The sequence below is a fragment of the Stegodyphus dumicola genome, chromosome 7 (assembly GCF_044657685.1).
Source record: "Stegodyphus dumicola isolate Sdum_Otavi_A_Nest chromosome 7, ASM4465768v1".
Lineage (NCBI taxonomy): Eukaryota > Metazoa > Arthropoda > Arachnida > Araneae > Eresidae > Stegodyphus > Stegodyphus dumicola.
Genome location: NC_140774.1, coordinates 75,282,077 through 75,302,187, shown reverse-complemented (window position 1 = coordinate 75,302,187; position 20,111 = coordinate 75,282,077). Strand labels below are relative to the sequence as shown.

Below are 20,111 nucleotides of genomic sequence, written 5' to 3'. Positions count from 1 at the left end.
TGATCTTAGAAGGAAATTACTAAAAAGAATCATCACAAATTGTAGATATTCATTGGCAGGCCGGTTCTTTTCGTAAACTTACTAATTTTCAACTACGAAAGAAAAACTGTTGCTCATGTATATATACTCAAACCCAAAGCCAGTATTCTTATTGCAAAAAAATCGTAACTTAAGATATTTACCTTTTAACAAGTACTAATAAAAGTTAATCAAATTTGTATCTTAAAATCTTTGAACAAGGTTTTTATCACAGTGTAAATTAATTAGCTCCATTTCTAGATTTTCCGAAGAGTTACTTTCATTTTTAAGAATGAAAATAACTTCAAACCATTAAAATTTTAAACGTTCTCTTCAAGTTCTTGTCATAATAATACTAATTAATTTACGGGAAGTGTATTCGCAGACACCATAAAACTACTTGGAAGGCTGCCAGTTTGACGCTGCTACTGGAAAACAACGTTTGGGATTTCAATTAATTTGCTATGTCCACATAGCTAGAACGCAGTAGAATAGAACTACAGTTTTAAACATGCGAAGTCAGAGCAGCTGCAACACAGTGACGTAAAACTACTTCCTGTTACGTGCAAATATCTGGAGATTTTTCCGAAACATTTATAAAAATCGGTAAAAAAATAAAAATTTTTAAAATAAACCAAAAAATATCTGCGAATTTTATTTGGTGTTGCTGTATTTAATTATGGCAAAGCACACTGGGCTATCTGCCTGAGGGAAGGGATGCCTTCGTGGAGGACTTTCTAAGGAAAACTGGCTCGTATACACGTTACACATGGGGAAAACCACGAAAACACCCATGCAGCCAGCCCGTTCGAGGGATTCGACCTTCGGACCGAACTACCAGTGTTCAGCGACTTAACCGCTCGATCGCTGGTGGGCCCGAATTTTTATTTGGATTGAACCTAAATTTCCGGCTGTGAAAGGAAGAATCACGTAAGTTTAATAAAAAGTAGAGGTATTAATAAATATGTAGCAAATTTCAGTTAACACTGAGGAGCTAAAATTTTGAGATGTAATTTTTTCAAAAAACTACTTGTGTGATTTTTACAACATTTAGCACTTTGACATAATTTGAGTCGTAGAATCAAAATGTCAAAGGGGAAAAGAAGAAAAAGGATATATTATTTCAGAAAAGTTCGATTTTGCGTCAGAACACTTATGTTAGAACAATGTTATATATAAATCAGAAATATGCGTTTTCGAGACAAGAAAAACGCAACTTAAATTTCGCCAACCGTTCCGATAGAACGGGAGATTGTAATACACTATAATTTTTGTTATTTGGACTCGAAATATCCAATTTCAGTTCTTTGAATCAGTTGTTTGTTCTTTCTAGAACAAACAAAATTAAGCGTGTTGTTCATTTATTTAGAGTACCTTTGAATTAATTTAGCTGAACTTATCATATAGATTGGTCACATAATTTTTTATAATTACCATAGCCTATAAGCATTAAATGGAAATAGATGACTGTATTTATACTGCGCTTATTTATTTATTTACAAAAAATGAATAAATAAACAAAACTTTTCAAAATATAGACTGTATATATGTCCAATTTCTGTTCATTCAAAAGGTCTTTATTTTTCAAGTTATAGCTGCTTAAGAAACTGAAAAATGAAAATTATTTGTCAGGTGAGAAATGGAAATATATTATTACAATTGATGAAGCTTGGATATACTTATCTCATTGCAATAAAAAAAAACATCGATTTACTACCGAAAGACAGGAGAAAAGACTTAATATGTAGGTTCAGAGAAAACAAGGAAAATTTTTCTAACGATTTTATGGTTATTGCTGGATTCTCTTATAACGGAAAACTTAATGAAAGTAGAAAAAAATGTCAAAATTAATTCGGATTACTATCAGAAATAATCAGAAATGTTTTAACACCTATTTTTAAGGAACAAATTCCATCTCTTTATCCAAACAATCTTCACTGTGTCAAGTTCCTGTTGGCACTTCATCAGGATAAGGATCAGTTCATTCTTATCCTGATGAAGGCTTTAAGTCATATTTCTAATTCTACTGCTCTATTTTTTTTTTTTTTTTTTTGAAAAAATGAGAAATGAAACCGGAATTGAAGCTATTCCCTTAAATGCATCCCACTCAAGTCCTCTGATGTGTCTCCTATGGATTTTAAAAATAAGCTCTTTATATAAGCTGCATCCCTAAACACTGGATAGACTCTGGAAGATTGTGAAGGAGGAGTGGAATAAAATCAACCTTAATGTTTTAAGAAAAGGAGAATAATTTGGAATTTGTAATAATTTGTAATATTTGTAATAATTTAAATGCTATTTCATTTTTTAATAGCATAAGTTGTGTGATTTACAGTACATTTAATTTACAATATATCAAACTGATAACTATGAACCTTTGAAGTATTATTGCAAATAATTCAATATATTTTAATACTTAAGCCATATATTACGTTGGGACAGAATTTTTTAAGACTTATCTTCTGATTAATTATCTTCATATATAGAGGTTGTTTACACATTTTTGTAACGAGTTCTCCAAGATTTATATACAAAGAAACCCTAGAATTTTATTCTCTAATACATTCAGTATGATAGCCCTTTTGTTAAACTATCATATTACATCTTGATTTCCAAGATTATTCTCCTTTTCTTAAAACATTAAGGTTGATTTTATTCCACTCCTCCTTCACAATCTTCCAGAGTCTATCCAGTGTTTAGGGATGCAGATTATATAAAGAACTTATTTTTAAAATCCATAGGAGACACATCAGAGGACTTGAGTGGGATGCATTTAAGGGAATAGCTTCAATTCCGGTTTCATTTCTCATTTTTTCAAAAAAAAAATAGAGCAGTAGATTTAGAAATATGACTTAAAGCCTTATCCTGATGGAACTTCATCAGGATAAGAATGAACTGATCCTTATCCTGATGAAGTGCCAACAGGAACTGGACACAGTGAAGATTGTTTGGATAAAGAGATGGAATTTGTTCCTTAAAAATAGGTGTTAAGACATTTCTGATTATTTCTGATAGTAATCCGAATTAATTTTGACATTTTTTTCTACTTTCATTAAGTTTTCCGTTATAAGAGAATCCAGCAATAACCATAAAATCGTTAGAAAAATTTTCCTTGTTTTCTCTGAACATACATATTAAGTCTTTTCTCCTGTCTTTCGGTAGTAAATCGATGTTTTTTTTTATTGCAATGAGATAAGTATATCCAAGCTTCATCAATTGTAATAATATATTTCCATTTCTCACCTGACAAATAATTTTCATACAGCAATCTTCACATAGTCTTACATGGAGAATCATGTTTCGGTGTTAGGCGATGAACATCATGTGTTTTTTTGTTTTGATTAGCTTTTAATCAGATTTTATAACTTTTTTCACAGTTCCTACAGAGATATTTAAAGATTTCGCAATACCTCTTTGGAGGGCCAGATTTTACTTTAAAACATGAGATGCGACTTCAGATTTATAAGAGCTGGGCGGACGTTTGTTGGGTATGCATGTTCTGCCTTTTCCCAGTCAGATGTAAATGTTAATGCTTTTTTTTTCTTTCATATTAATTATTTCACTTATTTTACGTGTAGAAATATTAAAAACTATTCTTTTCACATCTTTTTATAATAGTTGAATAAGAGTATTTCTCTTCGGACAGCTCAAAAATATAGCTATATAGCTTTCGATCCACTGTTTATTTTTCAGCGACGTTTTAAAGAAAAGAAAATGTTTAATGGTGGAGACGATAACTAAATTTTATTAAAAGTCAAAATCGTTACAAAAATGTGTGAACACCCTCTGTATCATTATGATTACGTAACTGTCTCTTTCATACGGTCTCATAATCTACCTTTTCTCAGGGCTTTATTTAGAAGAATTTATCTTTACTTTGCGTTTTACTTTATATTTTTTATAAAGACTTTATTTGTATTTTATCAACATATATCTTCAGATCTTTGAAATTTAATGCATAGAAAAACGGAATAATATTTTTTAATGAAAGAGAAACTCGGTAAAAATGGAGCTACTTAACAGAATTGGTTACTAATTCACGTTTTGGGGAACTACTTGTTAATTAAAATAGCTTGGTCTCCACAACAATCAGAGTGGCTGCCAAAGAACTCAGTTCTTATATGTATGTATCTCATTTACCTTCTGATGAAAGCTAAAAAGTGAACGTGTCATTATAGTTCAAATAATAAAACAGTGTATTAACTAACTTAAGAATGTGATAGCTCTCATAATTTCCAAAAGAAATAGTGTTAAAACATTTCTTATGAACTCTTACTATTATGTAAATAAAAAAAACACTACTATTTATTATTTGCCTCTTACGTCTCTTTCCAGGTGAATAACATTATAGGCATGATCTGCATCATGGTATCATCGTGCAGTTGGTGTTCTAACAGCAACTGGTTCAACTTCGTCGCTTCGACGGGACTCACCGTCACTCTTTTACTGTTGGTTTTCTATTTTTTCCACATCATTGAAAAACTGAAGTTCGTCCCTTGGCTCGCAATCGTAAGTAACGTCGTATCGCTGACCGTTAATCTGTAACGGTTAGAAAACTTGTAAATTTCTTTATTCCTTCCTATATATTTGAGCACCTTGATGTGTTACAATGCACGAAAAGTTATTTTTTATGAACCACCTAAAAATTCACTTTCTTCATTTATTAAATCAAACGTACAATTTAACTTAGGGAGATAAAATAATATTTTCGCGTTCTTTCGAATATAAATTCGTGCAGGATTGCTTTGAAAACTAATTAATTCCTGTTATTAATTTGTTGAGCGAAAGTTCGTAAAATAAAGATATAATTATTAATTACAATTTTGCAAGATAAACAAATATGGCCTAAAGATGATGGCAGGACATGTAAATGATTAGCAGCGCAGTACTCATGCTATCAAATGTGCCAGAAGTGCCCTTGAAGGCATTGTAAAATATTAGAACAGAGAGGCACTGTTAAGTATTAGAATACCGATAGTTCAACTACTTCAAGATAATACGAAGGATATTTCACTGGAACTGTAGCATCGTAAGACAGTACCTGCATTATTAATAAACCAATTTTAAAATGATTTCAAACTTCTGGCTGATATACATAATATAAATTTACACTGGGTCAAGGCTCATGTTGGATATACAGTACACTCCCGATTATCCGCGGAATTGCGTGGCGCGGCCGCCGCGGATAACAAAAATCCCGGATAATCCGAAAAAAAGCTAAAAACGAGTATAGGACTTTGAAAAATCGTTTTATATACAATAAAACGTAAAATAAACAGCAGAAAATGTTTAACCAACGCTTAATATCTTAGTATGTCACTCAAAACTAACCTAAAATGCATTTTGTTAATGAAAACAGAAAAGTGCTTTGTGTACTTGCGAGAGGCGTCAAGGATACACAGAAAAATTAATACATATGTACTGTTTCAATACTGTAGTGTATTATGTAATTACAAAAGCGTAACTGTAAAACTACACCTTTTAGAAGAAATCAGTCATTTGAGTTTGCTTCTTGCTTTGGAAGCATTTTCTCTTGATCCGAGATTGCATTTTTCGTAGCATAAGTTTCTCGGCGAACTCCGCGTCGTCTTGTTCTTCCAAACAGCTCAGCAGTCCGTCGACTTGTTGCAAAGCTGCTTCGTGAGTCTTCCGCATCTGCACAGTGGGCTCTTCTTCGCCTTCACTTCGCTGTCCTTCATTCTCGGTCTCTCCCCTTGCTTTCTTCACAATTTCGTTATCTGTCAAGCGTTCGAAACCAGGTTCGTTGACGTCACACTCCAATCACTCGTTAATGTTTTCAGCATCGACATTCTCACCACACGGAACTGTTTTCACCATATCGGGAAGAGTTGCCGTGGGCGTGTCTACATCTTCATTCTCTTCTTCACAACTCAAAGGGGTTAGGTTGTTGTTGGCTTCAACATTAGGCATGAGTTTTCTCCATGATTTTATGAGGGTTAACTGTTTCACTGAGTCCCATGCAGATGCAATATGCAGGATAGATGCTGTCCAAGATTGTGTAGTGTTTCCAAAACTCTTTCAGATCATAACTTCAATTTTGGTCATTAGCAGCTTGGTTCCGTATGTTCTCTTCATTGTTGCAATGACTCCTTGTTCCATGGGTTGGATTAGCGCAGTAACGTTTGGAAGGAGAAACTTTGCAAACATTTGTCCATCAAAAGACTTTATCATGCTTGTTGCTGGGTGAGAAGGTACGTTGTCGATCAATAGCACAGCTTTTTCAGGCAGGGTTTTCGATTTAAGATGTTTACGCACTTGAGGAACAAAGATGTTTTCGTACCATTCTTGAAAAATGTTTCGGTTCATCCATCCTTTTTTTTAAGTTAAAGTAATCAACGGGCAAATTTTCTATCCTTGTGCCTTTGAAAGACCTCGGTTTTTTGACTTTCTAATGACAACAAGTCTAAGTTTATGTCCACCGGTAGCATTACTGCAAGACATGATAGTGATCCTTTCCTTGATGCTTTTATAACCCGCCGCTTTACTTTCATTTTCAAATGCTAAAGTGCGAGTGGGAAGACATTTCCACAAAAGTCCCGATTCGTCGGCATTGTAAATTTGTTCGAAAGATAGCTCTTCTTTTAAAACAAATTCTTCAAATTCATGGTGGAAATCGTCGGCTGCTTGTTGGTCACCATTAAGTTTCTCCCCATGAAGTCCAATTTCTCGAATTCCATGTCGCTGCTTAAAACGAGTCAACCAGCCAGAAGACGCATCAAAATTTCCTTTCAGGCTAACAACTCAAAAAAGATTTTTGCCTTCGACGCAATAATAGGACCATTTACAGGAGTACCCTCTTTTCGAACTTGAGCTAACCACTATGTCAGCCGTGTGTAGCTCATCAAAGGTAGAACCCTTCATAGTTTTTTGCATTTTCATTGCGGAAGCACTGTCCGACATTCATGCAAAGTTCACCAATTTGTCTTTTTGCTTTAGAAGGTCACGCACTGTTGTTTCCGCGATTCCGTAATCCAGTTCCATCTGCTGCCTTTTAGCGCAGTTTGCTACTTTGGAAATTAATTCTAGTTTTTGCCCAATCGTCAACACAACCTTCTTTCGTTTTCTTGACATTTTAAATCGGTAACGAAAAACACAAAACCAAAAAGCACAAGCACTGAACACAATAAAAGATAAGAAATTAACTCGGACCGGTTCGCAAACACTATCAGGCTTAAACTCACAATGGCGAGTGGGAGGAAGTGGACGTGTCAGTAAGATTAAGACGAGAGAGAGAGAGCGGTGGAGCGGGCACTGCAAGGGTGAGTAAGAAATCACTTACTCATCAGAGGGGACAAGGGGAAGGTTCTGAGAAGGCCTGGGATATTTTTGCAAAGCACGATGTTAGCAAATTTAACGTTTCGCTCAGTTTTGTGAACATTTTTATTTTCTTTGCTTTACGCTTGTAAAAAAAAACCTTTGTGCGGCAGGCGCGGATAATCGGGAGTCTACTGTATTGGTAATGATAGGGCGGACACGCTAGCAAAGGAAGCTGTTCAAGGCCTAAGAAAGAAAGATATTGAAGTGTTGTATTCAAAAAGAAAGTTGTTAAATATTGTGAAAATGGAAATAATCTGTGGAATAGAAAGAAAATTGGGAATCGTCTGGAAAAAAAATAACGGTTATATCAGACTTTTGAGACATAAACCAAATTATTACTGCTCACGGACAATTCTCAGAATATTTTAAGAAATTTGATCTTCGAGAAAATGAAAATGGTCAATTTTGTAAAGTAAAAAAGGTAATAGCGATAGGTACTTTGATTTGATTGTATAATTTGATGGAACATGGCTGGCTCGCTGTTCTCCCTTATTGTATGCTGGGTTGGCCCCTGTTATGGCCTGATGGCTGAAACTGTTTCGGCCAGGAAAGAGCGGGTTTTCTCAACCCTTGAAATAACAACAACAATAACAACTTGCATCACCACATGATACAAAGTCCTAGTGTCTTGTACACTTATTCAAGTCCTGTCCTGCATAGAAGGTATCGTTCGTGCTATTACCGGCCTACCAGCGGCAGAGAGGTAAAGTCGCTGAATACTGTTTATTCAAACTGAGGTATGAATCTGGGTGCATGGGCATTTTCGTGTTTTTACCCATATGTAACGAGTATACAAGCCAGTTTCCCTTAGAAAGTCCTCTACGAAGGCATCCCTCCCCTTAAGCAGATAACCCTCGAGTGATTTACCGTAATCAACTGGTTCACAGTTGTGCTATTACCTGTAACTGCGCAGAAGGTTTAAAGTTATAGCTCGCTAAGCTTAAGCAAATAAAATAGTAATTATTTCAAAATTAATTTTTGGAAAGTAGTGTACTTTCCGTTTTATTTTATGAAACTATAAATATTATTTTTAAGTTAGTAAAACTCTAAAAGTGAAATAAAAAATTTCCCTCATTTTCAATGTGTAATAAATACGTATGTGGATAGAAGAAAGAAAAGATGATCCAATTACCCAAATTTTCTGATTATGTGGATGGCATATGATCCCAATTAGTTCAAATCATAGTCATATTATATTATTTAATTATTGTATTTTTCCATTAGTACATCGCTAATGGATTAATAACATGAAAGGAATTCTGGCATTCAACCCTGCGTTATCTTAACAACTTGAAACATATAACTAAGAGAGGAATTAAGGAATCACTGATTATGTTTGTATTATGGCTCAAATACCTGCATAAATTATGACTAACATATCTGAATAAAATATTGTCTTTGCTACTGACAAATGTGATCCTCAAATATACGCGAATATCAAACTCTTTGCAACAGAGGTCGTTAAATAATTACGCTTTTTCTATTTTAGGAACTTCTGTACGGGGCCACATGGACCCTCTTTTACATGATCGCAGCTTTAGTAGTTGCTGTCAAAGGTGGTAGAGATGACGCTTGGGCTGCAGCCGGGGTAAGGTTTTCCTGAATTATTTTTTTTTAATATCTTGTTGCAAAATTCCATGTTTTAAAAGACATAGAAAACTTTATGAAAACTAATCATTCATCAAATATTTAGCAAATATGCTTTTTTTATGCATAAGATAAACTCATACTTTATTATCTGATGATATGATTGCTCTTTTAGTATTTTTCGACTTGCTGTTCAGGAAAATACCCATTCATTATTGAACTGTTACATTCATTACAGAAATAATGGCATACTCCAGGGCGAAAAATAAGCAGTTTAATTGTGCAGTTGATTATAGGTCATAATTTATTAGACAAGTCGCAGCACACTGAGTGGTATTTTTAGCATTGCTTAAAGATATGCATATATGAAAAATTAAAGAGCAGGGCATTGCTGAAAAGCTTTTTTTGATAATTACTATACAGAGCAATAGTTCTAAATTACTTGAAGATACATCTAATACTCTCACGGATCGTGTCTCTTTAACGTTTAATAATTTCTAAGGAAAAATTACCTACAACCAAAAAACAAATCAACATCCTAAAATAAAGATAACCGTACATTTGAACTTTATATCCTTATGAATTTTATTGTTCTTTAAAACCCAGGGGATATTAAGAAATACCCAATGAATCCTCTTTTGAAAACTTGCAAGTATTTAAGTATTTTCTATGCGTTTTTGCTGCTAAAATTGTTAAAATTCAAAACAAAGAATCATTGACAAAAACTGACCATATTTTTATAAAGATTTGGAATGATAGCCGAATTTCGATGCGTAGTAGAATATTGCAACATTGACAGCAAATTAGCTTTTCCTATACATTACAAATGTAGAGGAAGAGCTAATCGAATCTGAGCCTGAAAGCATATACTTCCAGTTAGGAACATTCCGAGATTTCACTGGCAGCATGGAGAAGTACCCGATTATTTATCTAAAGCAGATATAATTCCGCATCTCAAGGGGACCAAACAGTAATCAGAATACAATACTGTGCGCAGCATGAAACAAAAGGCCATTTTCATACTTAATGATGTCGAGGGAAAAAACGAGTAAACACATCAGATCTTCCCTAATAAAATGTACTTCTTTATAAAAGAGTACAAGGATCGTAAAGAAACTCGGATAGGGGATAATACCAATTGCTCTTTTTCTGACACCTGGCATCTTTTACCAGCAAGAAGCTTTCGGATGTCTGGAGGCAAACTGTAGAAGTTAAATGGATGTCTGTTGACTTAGATCTCACTGAGAATTTGTTCATCTTCATCTGTAAGAAAAGCTGTTCACACTGGTACATACTATCAAATATGAAAATTCTGTAGCATGCAAAGTTTACAGCATTCTTAAAGCAAATATTTGTAAAATTAGGGAATGCCCACTTCATTGAAATTCTGTGTTTAGAGTTGAGTTACACTAAATTTATGTTAATTTAACATCTCTAAATGCACTTAGATTTCTCAAGGTTGGTTGAGAAAATATTTTTGTGAAGAGAACAGTTCAAGAGTTTCTCTTAATAGCCAAGACTGTATACATGCCCCATTCCAGCTTTTATTAATATATTACAGTTATATCATTTTTGTTTATTTCTCGAAATGAACGGACGGCTGCAGAAAAAAAAATCAGTCAAAGGCTGCATGCGGATCGCGGGCAGCGAATGTGACATGCTATTCTAAATCATATTGCTTATAAAGTTAATGCCTTCTGAAGAGAATGATTTAATTCTTGCTTACGTTGATTTCTGCAACCTCCGCATTGAATATCAATGCTCTGCTTAGGTAAGAGAATCTCGGAACACTATCATTGGTCTTTATAAAAATAAAGCAGCTGATAGGCAATACTGCGTTAACAGTATACTTTCTACTTTTCCTACCGTTTGCGAAGTCTTTGATTGGATTGTATTGGATTATCTGAATTGTGACTGTCCGGCCACTGCATGAGCTTTTCATTTTTCAGCGTAGACATCCACTTAAAAAGTTAATTGAACGAGATCAAACGATAGTTTATTTATGATTTACTTGATAAATCAGACATACAAAATAATGACTATAATATTTAACAAAAATAAAATTGCAACAATAGGCAGAATTTGAAACGGATTTAAAAATATATTTAATTCATTCATTAATTGTACTTCTATGACAGGTAGATGAAAGGACAAATTGTCTCATTTCGTAGCGGGAAAATCTGCCCTTATTTCTAGAATTCTAAATGTTTATTATTGAGTTTGTATTAAGTTAAAAGTGAACGCCCTTATGTTAACATGATAATATACTGGAAAATTATATAGACTGGTCCGTCGTTGTTATTTACTATCTACAGCTTTAGAGTGAAAAGCACACTGGGACCTCAAGATAGGGATGCCAGGCTGGAGAATTTTCTAGAGGAAATCCTGATATAAAAATTAAAGAGAATCAGACTCGAAATAGAATTTTATGCTTACAGCCTTGACAGCTATTATGTCACTACAGCCTTGACAAATGCTGCATCTGGGTACGCTTCTGTATTTTGTTTTAAATATCCCGTTCGATAATCTGTAATTATTTTGGGTGAGAGAGTTTGAAAATTCTTCTCTATGAGGTTTTTAATTTATGCAAAAAACCTCATCGAGAAAACCATCATTTGTTTTCTTATGAATGAAAATCCTCCTTATTTCTTCAATTATCCTAAGCTATACTCGTTGCAAATGAAATAGCCAACCACAAATCCAAATTGATACTCCGTTAGAATAGTCTTACTTCTGACGAAATCACTGACACGATGAAAGGTACTCAGATTTACAGATTCCAATATCAGCAGTTAGCTGTATCACGCAACAAGACCTCTAGTGGTTAAATATTCTTTTGTTCATTCTGTTCTGTTTTCGGTTTCAAGTATGAGTTTACGATCAAAGTTCTGATGCCAAAAACACGTCATAAGCTTCTTTTCTGAAAGGCAGACCCAATCTTGATTGAAGATTTTACTAAATAATGGGTGGACTCCTGAGGTATATTTCTTGTGGAGTTGCTCTGTTTGATATATTTGACGAGATTTGAGCGATCCCGTTTTCTTCCCGTTTTCTTCTTTCGATCGTTATTGTCTTCAAGGTACCAGGAAGATGAAATGTTCAATAAACAACATCTGTCAGCATTATTTAGAGCTATTGTAGCGTTTTTTCGGTGATGTTTTATATTTGTTTTTGGAGCGTATTATAGGCTGATAATCTATCCTTAACAAAATTATCATTCCTTATAGCAGCTACAAATTTTCTACAAATTACTGATTTTATAAATCACAAAAACGCATTTAATAAAAAAAGCTTTCTTCAAGTTTCAACTTAAAAACTGAAACATTAATAATAAAAAAAATTGTATTATAAGCCCAGATAAGAGTGAAGTAAGGAAGCCAGGGAATGTCAAATTGGGTATAAAATGTTGGAAAATCATTAAGAAAAAGAAGTTGCGACTGTTAAATTTCGATTTGGAAATACATCAAGAACCATACTTTAAAATTTCTCATTTAAAGTAATGAAATTTTGCTAGCATTTGTACGATAATTTAAAAGCATTATATTTTTTATATCGCTTTCCTTCTCAGCATCATAAGGTCAACTCTTGATTCTTATTAACTGTCTTTCGTATCTATCTTCTCGGTTCCAGAGTGGCATATCTCAATTTGTATTCGATACAGCATAATGTTTGCATAATTAGGAGCAAGATTATTTAAATATAAATTAACTGAGTTATTACTTTCTTGTAATCAGAATTTTCAATTGACATATTTTACAGCATATCTTCCATTATTCCAAGTAAGAAAATTTTTATTATAAATGATCCATCTGTATTAAAATAAAGTGGCATTAATTTATTCTCAAAAGTGCTACAGTTTCATAGTACTGTAATGCACTGTTTTTTAACATTAAATTTTATTGCTGGAACTAAAGTACTGACGTTGACTTAAGTTAACGAAGTACATGAACTGAACTTGTCTAGGAAATGCCATGGCGCCAACATTAGTGATTTTATGCTGTATACACTTAATCTGATTTATAGCTTTTACTGTAAAAAATACTACTATAAAATAATACTACTATACTAAAGTTCAGATTAGTGTAACTTCGCCATAACATGTTTTCCAAAATACGCGAAATGCATTTAGAAAGTACTTTGATTGACTACAGTTCATTTCAGCAGACATGAGGACAGATGCTGTCTTGCTGAAATGAACTCTAGGCAATCAACTTGCAGGTTTTGCATAACTTCAAATTTAGTCAAAAATGGTTTGGAATGGCAAAAGATCAAACAATGAAATCTGAAAATGTAGCATGTGGATTATACTGTATTTTCAGTTTCTGGTTAATTCTTCTTAAAAACGTCTGCCTTGTCACATTTTCGTTTTAAGTTTGCTCTTCAAAGAGACATATAGTTAAGATTTTTGTTTCTTTTTTAGCACAAAGGGAGATATTAGTCTCGAAACTCGAAATTAGGTGTTTTTTTTTTTTTTTTTTTTTTTTTTTTCGTTGGCTCACTATAAACGGTGAATCACTTTTCTAATTCTTGCCAACAGATATCATCCCTTTGCATTATTTTTAAAGAAGTTAAATAATGAAGAATCTGCATGTATGTATATATGTTCCTCGCACTGTGAAAAAAAAAACGGTTTCTACCAATAATAAAACAACGGTATCAACCTTTGAATAACGAAGCTGTCCACCCGAATATATGCACTTAGAAGCCCGAATTTTGAATTTCCAATTTGTTTTATTATTTATTTTATATTTTTCAAAACTTTAATTAATTTTCGATTAAGAAACTCAACGAACTGAAAGCGAGTAGTGGCAACACTGTTCGAAATAAAACATTTTTACTTCCAGCGTGTGAGGCCGTTGCCATTCTTTCAGTTTTTTCTGTTCTATGAAAGCAACGTGTTGCCGCGGGTGAAAATAAAATATTTTTATCATTCACGTGCCAGCGTGTTGCCATTCAGTAAAGCGCAAGATACTATCAAATTTAATCTGGAAAGTTACTCAATAATAAATTAAGCGATTTAAAAGCAATAACTACAGTTCTTAAGAATCTTTTCTCTACTTTTTAATGTGATTGATCTAAAAAACATATGTTCAAATCATGAGATACCTAATTAGAAATATTCAATATTTTTATGAAATCACCCTATCTGGGCTCATTAAAAGCATTATATATTTTTTCGTTTTTATTTCTGTAATCTGAAATCTTTCAGATTTGTTTTGTTTTGTCTTGTGTTTGCATTTAATTTCTCTAAGAACTGTATAATTAATTTCATTTGCAGTTGCTTACGGAATAAATACAGTTTTTGCTAGACAGATTAGCCGAATCGGTATCTTAGTTTAATTTTATGTTAATACCAGAATGTAAACAGATAAGGCAAAAGGAGTCTTCTCTTTTCCTGCATTATTTTGAATTGTTCATCATCAAAGAAATAAAAAGGATTTCAATCTTTGAATTTGTTATAGAAATATTCCGGTAATTCTAATGTAACCCGTATTAGAGGTTGCAAAAACACAGATTTTTGCTAATACCGAAATATCTCTAATATCGATAAGTATCGGTCATGACGTCTCATGACGTCTGAATGACCGGGCTGAATGTGCATTTTCGTTTTTCCATGGGTGACATAAATTAAGAAAAAAAAAGGTGAGTCCCTTCAAAACGCCACCCCTTATGTTAGGCAGACAATAGTGTGCTTTTCCTAAATCAATTAATCAAACCAAATCAAAAATTTACTTAGCTATTTAGCAACTCGAAATCATTTACTGTTTGATGTGAGGAGAAACTATTACAGCGCATTTTATGTATTTTTAGCCAGCTACCATTAATTCGTTTTATGTTAATATATCAAATTTATTTAAGGATTCACACTTAAAGTTATTTAAATGCTTGCAATGGATTGAAACTAGCAGCCTCTTGAAACAAATCAGTTTAAAATTTTATATGTATTATCGGCACAGGATTTAATGCTGCAAGAGACAGAAAAGGTAAATAGCCTTGTAATCAAAAACTATAATTTCACATTAAGTTGCTCACTTTATGAAGGGATTAACCTCGAACACGTGATTGCATGGTTGTATCTGGTTTTTCCCATCTTTGACCTAAATACGAATCTCTTAAAAAACCCTTGACGAAAACAATCCCCCCCCCCGTTAAGCAAAAGTTCCTCGTTTGCTTTGCCTTACTGAGTTAAGCAAACAGAACTAAAAGATTATCTTTTCTTTTACAGAAAATGACAGAAAATATTTTTGAGAATGCTCAAAAGTAGTTCTGAATATGAATATATTAATCAAATATAAAAAGAAGAGGAGAAGAAAAGTTAATAAATTAAACTGTCAAAAATCATTTGGTAAAAGTAACTGATTTTTCATAAAAATGTATATCCATAACTGAAATAAAAAAAAAGGATTTTTTTTTATCTCACAGCAAGTAAAATGTAGGTGAGAAAATTTTAACGTTACAGTTTCCGATTTCTAACTGGTGAAAATTTAATGTCATTGGATTTAAGAATTTTAAAAAACACAACTAATAACTTAAATATTCAACTTATAAAAATGGTACAGAAGATTTAACAGAGATTACCTAATTTTAGAGGATACACTGTTTCATTAATTCTGGTCACCAAATCAGAATTATATTTTTTAAAGACAATTCATGAATGGAGCTTTATTCAGTTATATTCGAATTTGTAAATTGGGTTAAGAACACTTTTCCATTTGATGCTGTTCGAGTTCCCATTTAATGCTGTTCGAGAGAAGGAAACTTTATCAAACTTAAAATAATACAAAATTATACAAAATCTTCTCTTGGTTTAACAGAAAAGATCAAACATGACTTTCCACTGCATATAAAATGAATTAAGTATTGAGCAAACATTGACACAATTATTGTCAATTCTGCTTCGTTAAAAGCAAGAAAATGTAAATTATAAAAGAGCTTGGCAGTCAGTATAATACTGTTGCGTGCGTACGGGTTCGTTATGAAATGAATGCACAAGTCCGAGGAAAAATGAACAAAAATTTATTATTATCACAACAAAAAAGCTTAAGTTTTCTCAAATTATCATGCAGTATAACAATATCTCACAGTAGTTATCTTTTAACTACTCAAATGTCCAATAGAACGTAATTCAAAACAGCTAAAGAACGCTAATCCGCGAATTCGCTACAATCAACAACAGCAGTTTTCTAAACAACAACAAACTAAGCAGCAACTACAAACTGAGATGTTTTCCTCCTTTTATAAGATTTTAAAATCATGCGCTAGAATTTTCCAGTACTTTCTCGAAATCAAAAAGAGATATTTATTTATTTAATGCACGCGCTCTTGTATTTTAAATTTTCTGGGTTAGCTTTCTTTTAATATTCGTCACGCGCTGCACTACGCGAGAAATAAAACCATTTAATTTATAACTGAACTAACATTAGCTTTCTAAATACCAACTTCGTAACACTGCCCCCTTCCCAAGGACTGCACGTCCCGGGCAGTACAATCCATGGACAGGAAGCTAAACTTACAACTGTGGCATAAATGCACTAATAAGCATTACATTACAATAATAAACAACATGAACAATAAATGCAATAAATAAAACAAATCAAATGCTATCAAATACAAATCAAATACAAAATACAAATCAAATAGAAAATACATATTTAAAAACAAAATGGACCATGGTCTTATACTATTTACAATTATTTACATTATGTACTATGGCCATAGTAATGAGCTAACCTGTCGTAATGAACGACTTTAGGTTTAGAGTTCGAAGACTTACGAATCCGAACCACGACGTCATTCAGCCTGTTTAGGACTGTGTACGGGCCATCCCAAGGTGACTGTAATTTCGGACAAAGTCCTTTCCGTCGAGTCGGATTCCACAACCACACCTTGTCTCCTTCGTGGAATTGATGTTCAGTAGCTCTTGTGTCGTATCGGGTCTTCATCTTCTCCGTCGCCAAGTTGACTCGCTCTCGTGCAAAGTTTTGCATCACTTCAAACCGGGCCTTGAGATCTTGAATATATTCCTCAGACGAAGAAGGAGCATCCGGAGGGCGACCAAACAGTAGATCACAAGGCAGACGAAGATCACGACCGAAGAGCATCTGTGATGGAGAATAGCCGGTATTCTCGTGGACAGCACTGCGGTAAGCCAGTAAAAAGAGTGGTAATTTCTTCTCCCAGTCCTGTTGGTCCTGTTGGAAAGGTCCTTCTCCCAGTCCTGTTGGTCCCAGTCCTGTTGGAAACCACTAATGAGAGGTTATTAAGGATGGTTCTATTGAACCTCTCTACAATGCCGTCCGATTGGGGATGCAATGGCATCGTTTGAGTTTTGTCAATGCCGAGTAGTTTGCATAGTTCTTTGATTACTGCCGAGGCAAAATTCCTTCCCTGATCGGAATGTAACTGAAGAGGCACTCCGAAACTGGAAATCCAGTGCTGTATCATTACCTTAGCTACTGTGACAGCCTCTTGATCAGGAACAGGGTACCCTTCAGGCCACTTGGTGAAGTAATCAATAACAATTAGTATGTATTTGTTGCCATCAGCAGTTCGTGGCAGAGGTCCCAAGATGTCAAAGGCGATACGTTCAAAAGGCGCCCCTACGTTGTAACGTTGCAGCTTGCCTCGGCTGCGTCTCTTCGGTCCTTTCCGACCTGCACAGGCATCGCAGGATTGGCACCACTTTTGCACGTCATCCTTTGCATTATTCCAGTAAAAGCGCTCACGAACTCTCTGTAAGGTCTTCATTATTCCAAAGTGACCTCCCGTAGGGCGGTTATGTAGTTCTTTAAGGACATCAGGAATGCGGGATCTTGGAAGTATCAGCTGCCATCGGAACGTCTTCCCATCATCTGATTCGAATTTCCGGTATAAGACGCCGTTTCGAATGTGAAGTGAATCCCAGAGTGCCCAATACTGTTTGGTTGTAGGACTACAGATAGAAATGTCCTGCCAGGTAGGTTTTCTGGTTGATGACTCCATTAAATCAATTATGGGTTTAATGTCGCGGTCTTCCAGCTGGTCTTTTCTGACTTCATCATCACTCCACGGTTCTCGATTAGCCGATGTTGATGTTATAATTTGTCTTGCGACCGGAGTCAGCACCTCGTATTTCGCTTCCACCCTGGAACAATATCAGCAGCTTTCTTGGCAAGGTCTTCTAGACAGGGCGTCGGCGTTTCCGTGTGATGATCCCTTACGATGACCAATAGTGATGTCATATTCTTGCAGTCTCTGTATCCACCTGGCTATTTGACCCTCAGGATTCTTGAAATTTAAAAGCCAGGTCAATGATGCATGATCGGTGCGGAGCAGGAATTTTCTGCCGTATAGATAGTGATGGAACTGTTCTAAAGCTTTAACTATGGCGAGCAACTCTTTCCTGGTGACACAATAATTCCTCTCCGGTTTAGACAGGCACTTGCTTCAGTACGCCACTACACGTTCTTGGCCGTCTATTTCTTGGGACAAAACAGCACCGACACTTTCATTGCTCGCGTCGGTGTCGAGAATAAATGGTCGGTCGAGCTGAGGATACGTCAGGATTGGAGCAGATGTTAAAGCCTCCTTCAAGTTGTTAAATGCATCCTCGCATTCTTTTGTCCTCAAGAACTTTTGGTTGCTCTCTGTCAGCTTGTGAAGGGGTCTTGCGATGGAAAAAAGTCCTTCACGAATCTCCTACAGTAGGTGCAAAGCCCTAGGAAGCTTCTCAGCTGATGGACATTTTCGGGACGTTTCCAGGATTTAACCGCTGATACCTTATCAGGATCCGTGCGCACACCTTCTGCAGAGATGACATGTCCCAGGTAAGTCACTTCCTTTCGGAACAATTTGCATTTAGCGGGACTCAGCTTCAGATTGGCTTCTTTTAGTTTCTGAAGCACCTTCCTAAGATTTTCTAAATGTTCTTCAAAACTCTTTCCGACGATGATGATGTCGTCCAGGTATATCAGGCAGGCTTCGTAGGAAAGGCCTTTCAAAACAGTCTCCATAAGACGTTCGAATTTTGCCGGCGCATTACACAGTCCAAACGGCATCACCTTGAATTGCCAAAGCCCTTGTCCCGCAGTAAATGCCGTCTTTTCTCGGTCTTCAGGCTGTATTTCTACCTGCCAAAACCCACTCTTTAAATCAAGTGTTGAGAACCACTTGCTTCCAGAAAGTGTCTAGAATGTCTTCAATTCTAGGAAGAGGGTAACTGTCTTTCTTCGTAACCTCATTCAACCGGCGATAATCGACGCAAAATCTTGTTGAGCCGTCTTTCTTTCTGACTAGGACGATGGGAGATGGCCATGGACTTACTGAAGGCTCGATGACATCGCCTTCTTCCATATCTTTTAACAGTGTTCGCACCTCTTCCTGTTTAGCAAACGGTAGACGTCTTGATTGTTGCTTGATCGGGGGATGATCGCCGGTATCTATTCTATGTTGTGTCAAACTAGTTCGACCCACGTCAGAAGACGAGCGGGAGAAAACAACTTGAAGCTCTTTAATGACGCGATCGGCAGCATTCCTCCCTTTATCGTTTAATTGCACATTCTGCAATAACTCCGATGTAATGCTCTCTGAGGACACGGATTCTTGGATGTTAGTCTTTCTTTCAACGCTGGTTACTGGAGTACATGCTGCAACCACTTCACCTTTCTTAATAATTCTCCCCTCCTCAGTTACATTGGCGACTCTCGCCGGGATAACCGTTCTGGATAAGTTGACGAGTGTTGAAGCTACTAGTACTCCTTTTGGGCTATTACAGTTATTGGGATATTCTATGATGCCGTAGCGGAAATTTCTGTCTTCGGCTATGGATCCAGGAAGTGAAATTTCTGTTCTTGCCGGTATTGTGATATTGTCTTGTGCTATGATTTTATGAACAGATTTAACTTCTTCATCATTAACTCCAAATAACGCTATGTCCTCAGATGTAGAATGCAATTCGTTATTTTTTAAGTCCAAGGAAAAATTGTATTTCCTTAGAAAGTCCAATCCGAGTATACAAGAATCAGTGATCTCTGCTACATATGCCGTGTGATGGTAAGCGGCACTTCCAAACGTGATGTTAACATTTACTTTTCCATCGATGTCGATCTTCTCACCGGACACAGTCTGTAGGGTAACGCAGGGCGGCGTCCAGATAAGTTTGCTTCCCAGTTGTTCAGCCAAATCTTCCC

At 35.1% G+C, this 20,111-nt stretch overlaps 1 protein-coding gene across 2 annotated transcripts in view; it reads left to right on the top strand.

The window, feature by feature from the left end:
- LOC118188221 (CKLF-like MARVEL transmembrane domain-containing protein 4) overlaps positions 1-20,111 on the top strand; it is a 191,424-nt gene that overhangs the window by 149,002 nt on the left and 22,311 nt on the right. For both annotated transcript variants that reach the window (XM_085820468.1, XM_085820467.1), the window contains 2 exons: positions 4,354-4,527; positions 8,846-8,944. In XM_085820468.1, the coding sequence (XP_085676594.1) occupies positions 4,354-4,527; positions 8,846-8,944 (273 nt within the window). The remainder of the gene's footprint in view (positions 1-4,353; positions 4,528-8,845; positions 8,945-20,111) is intronic.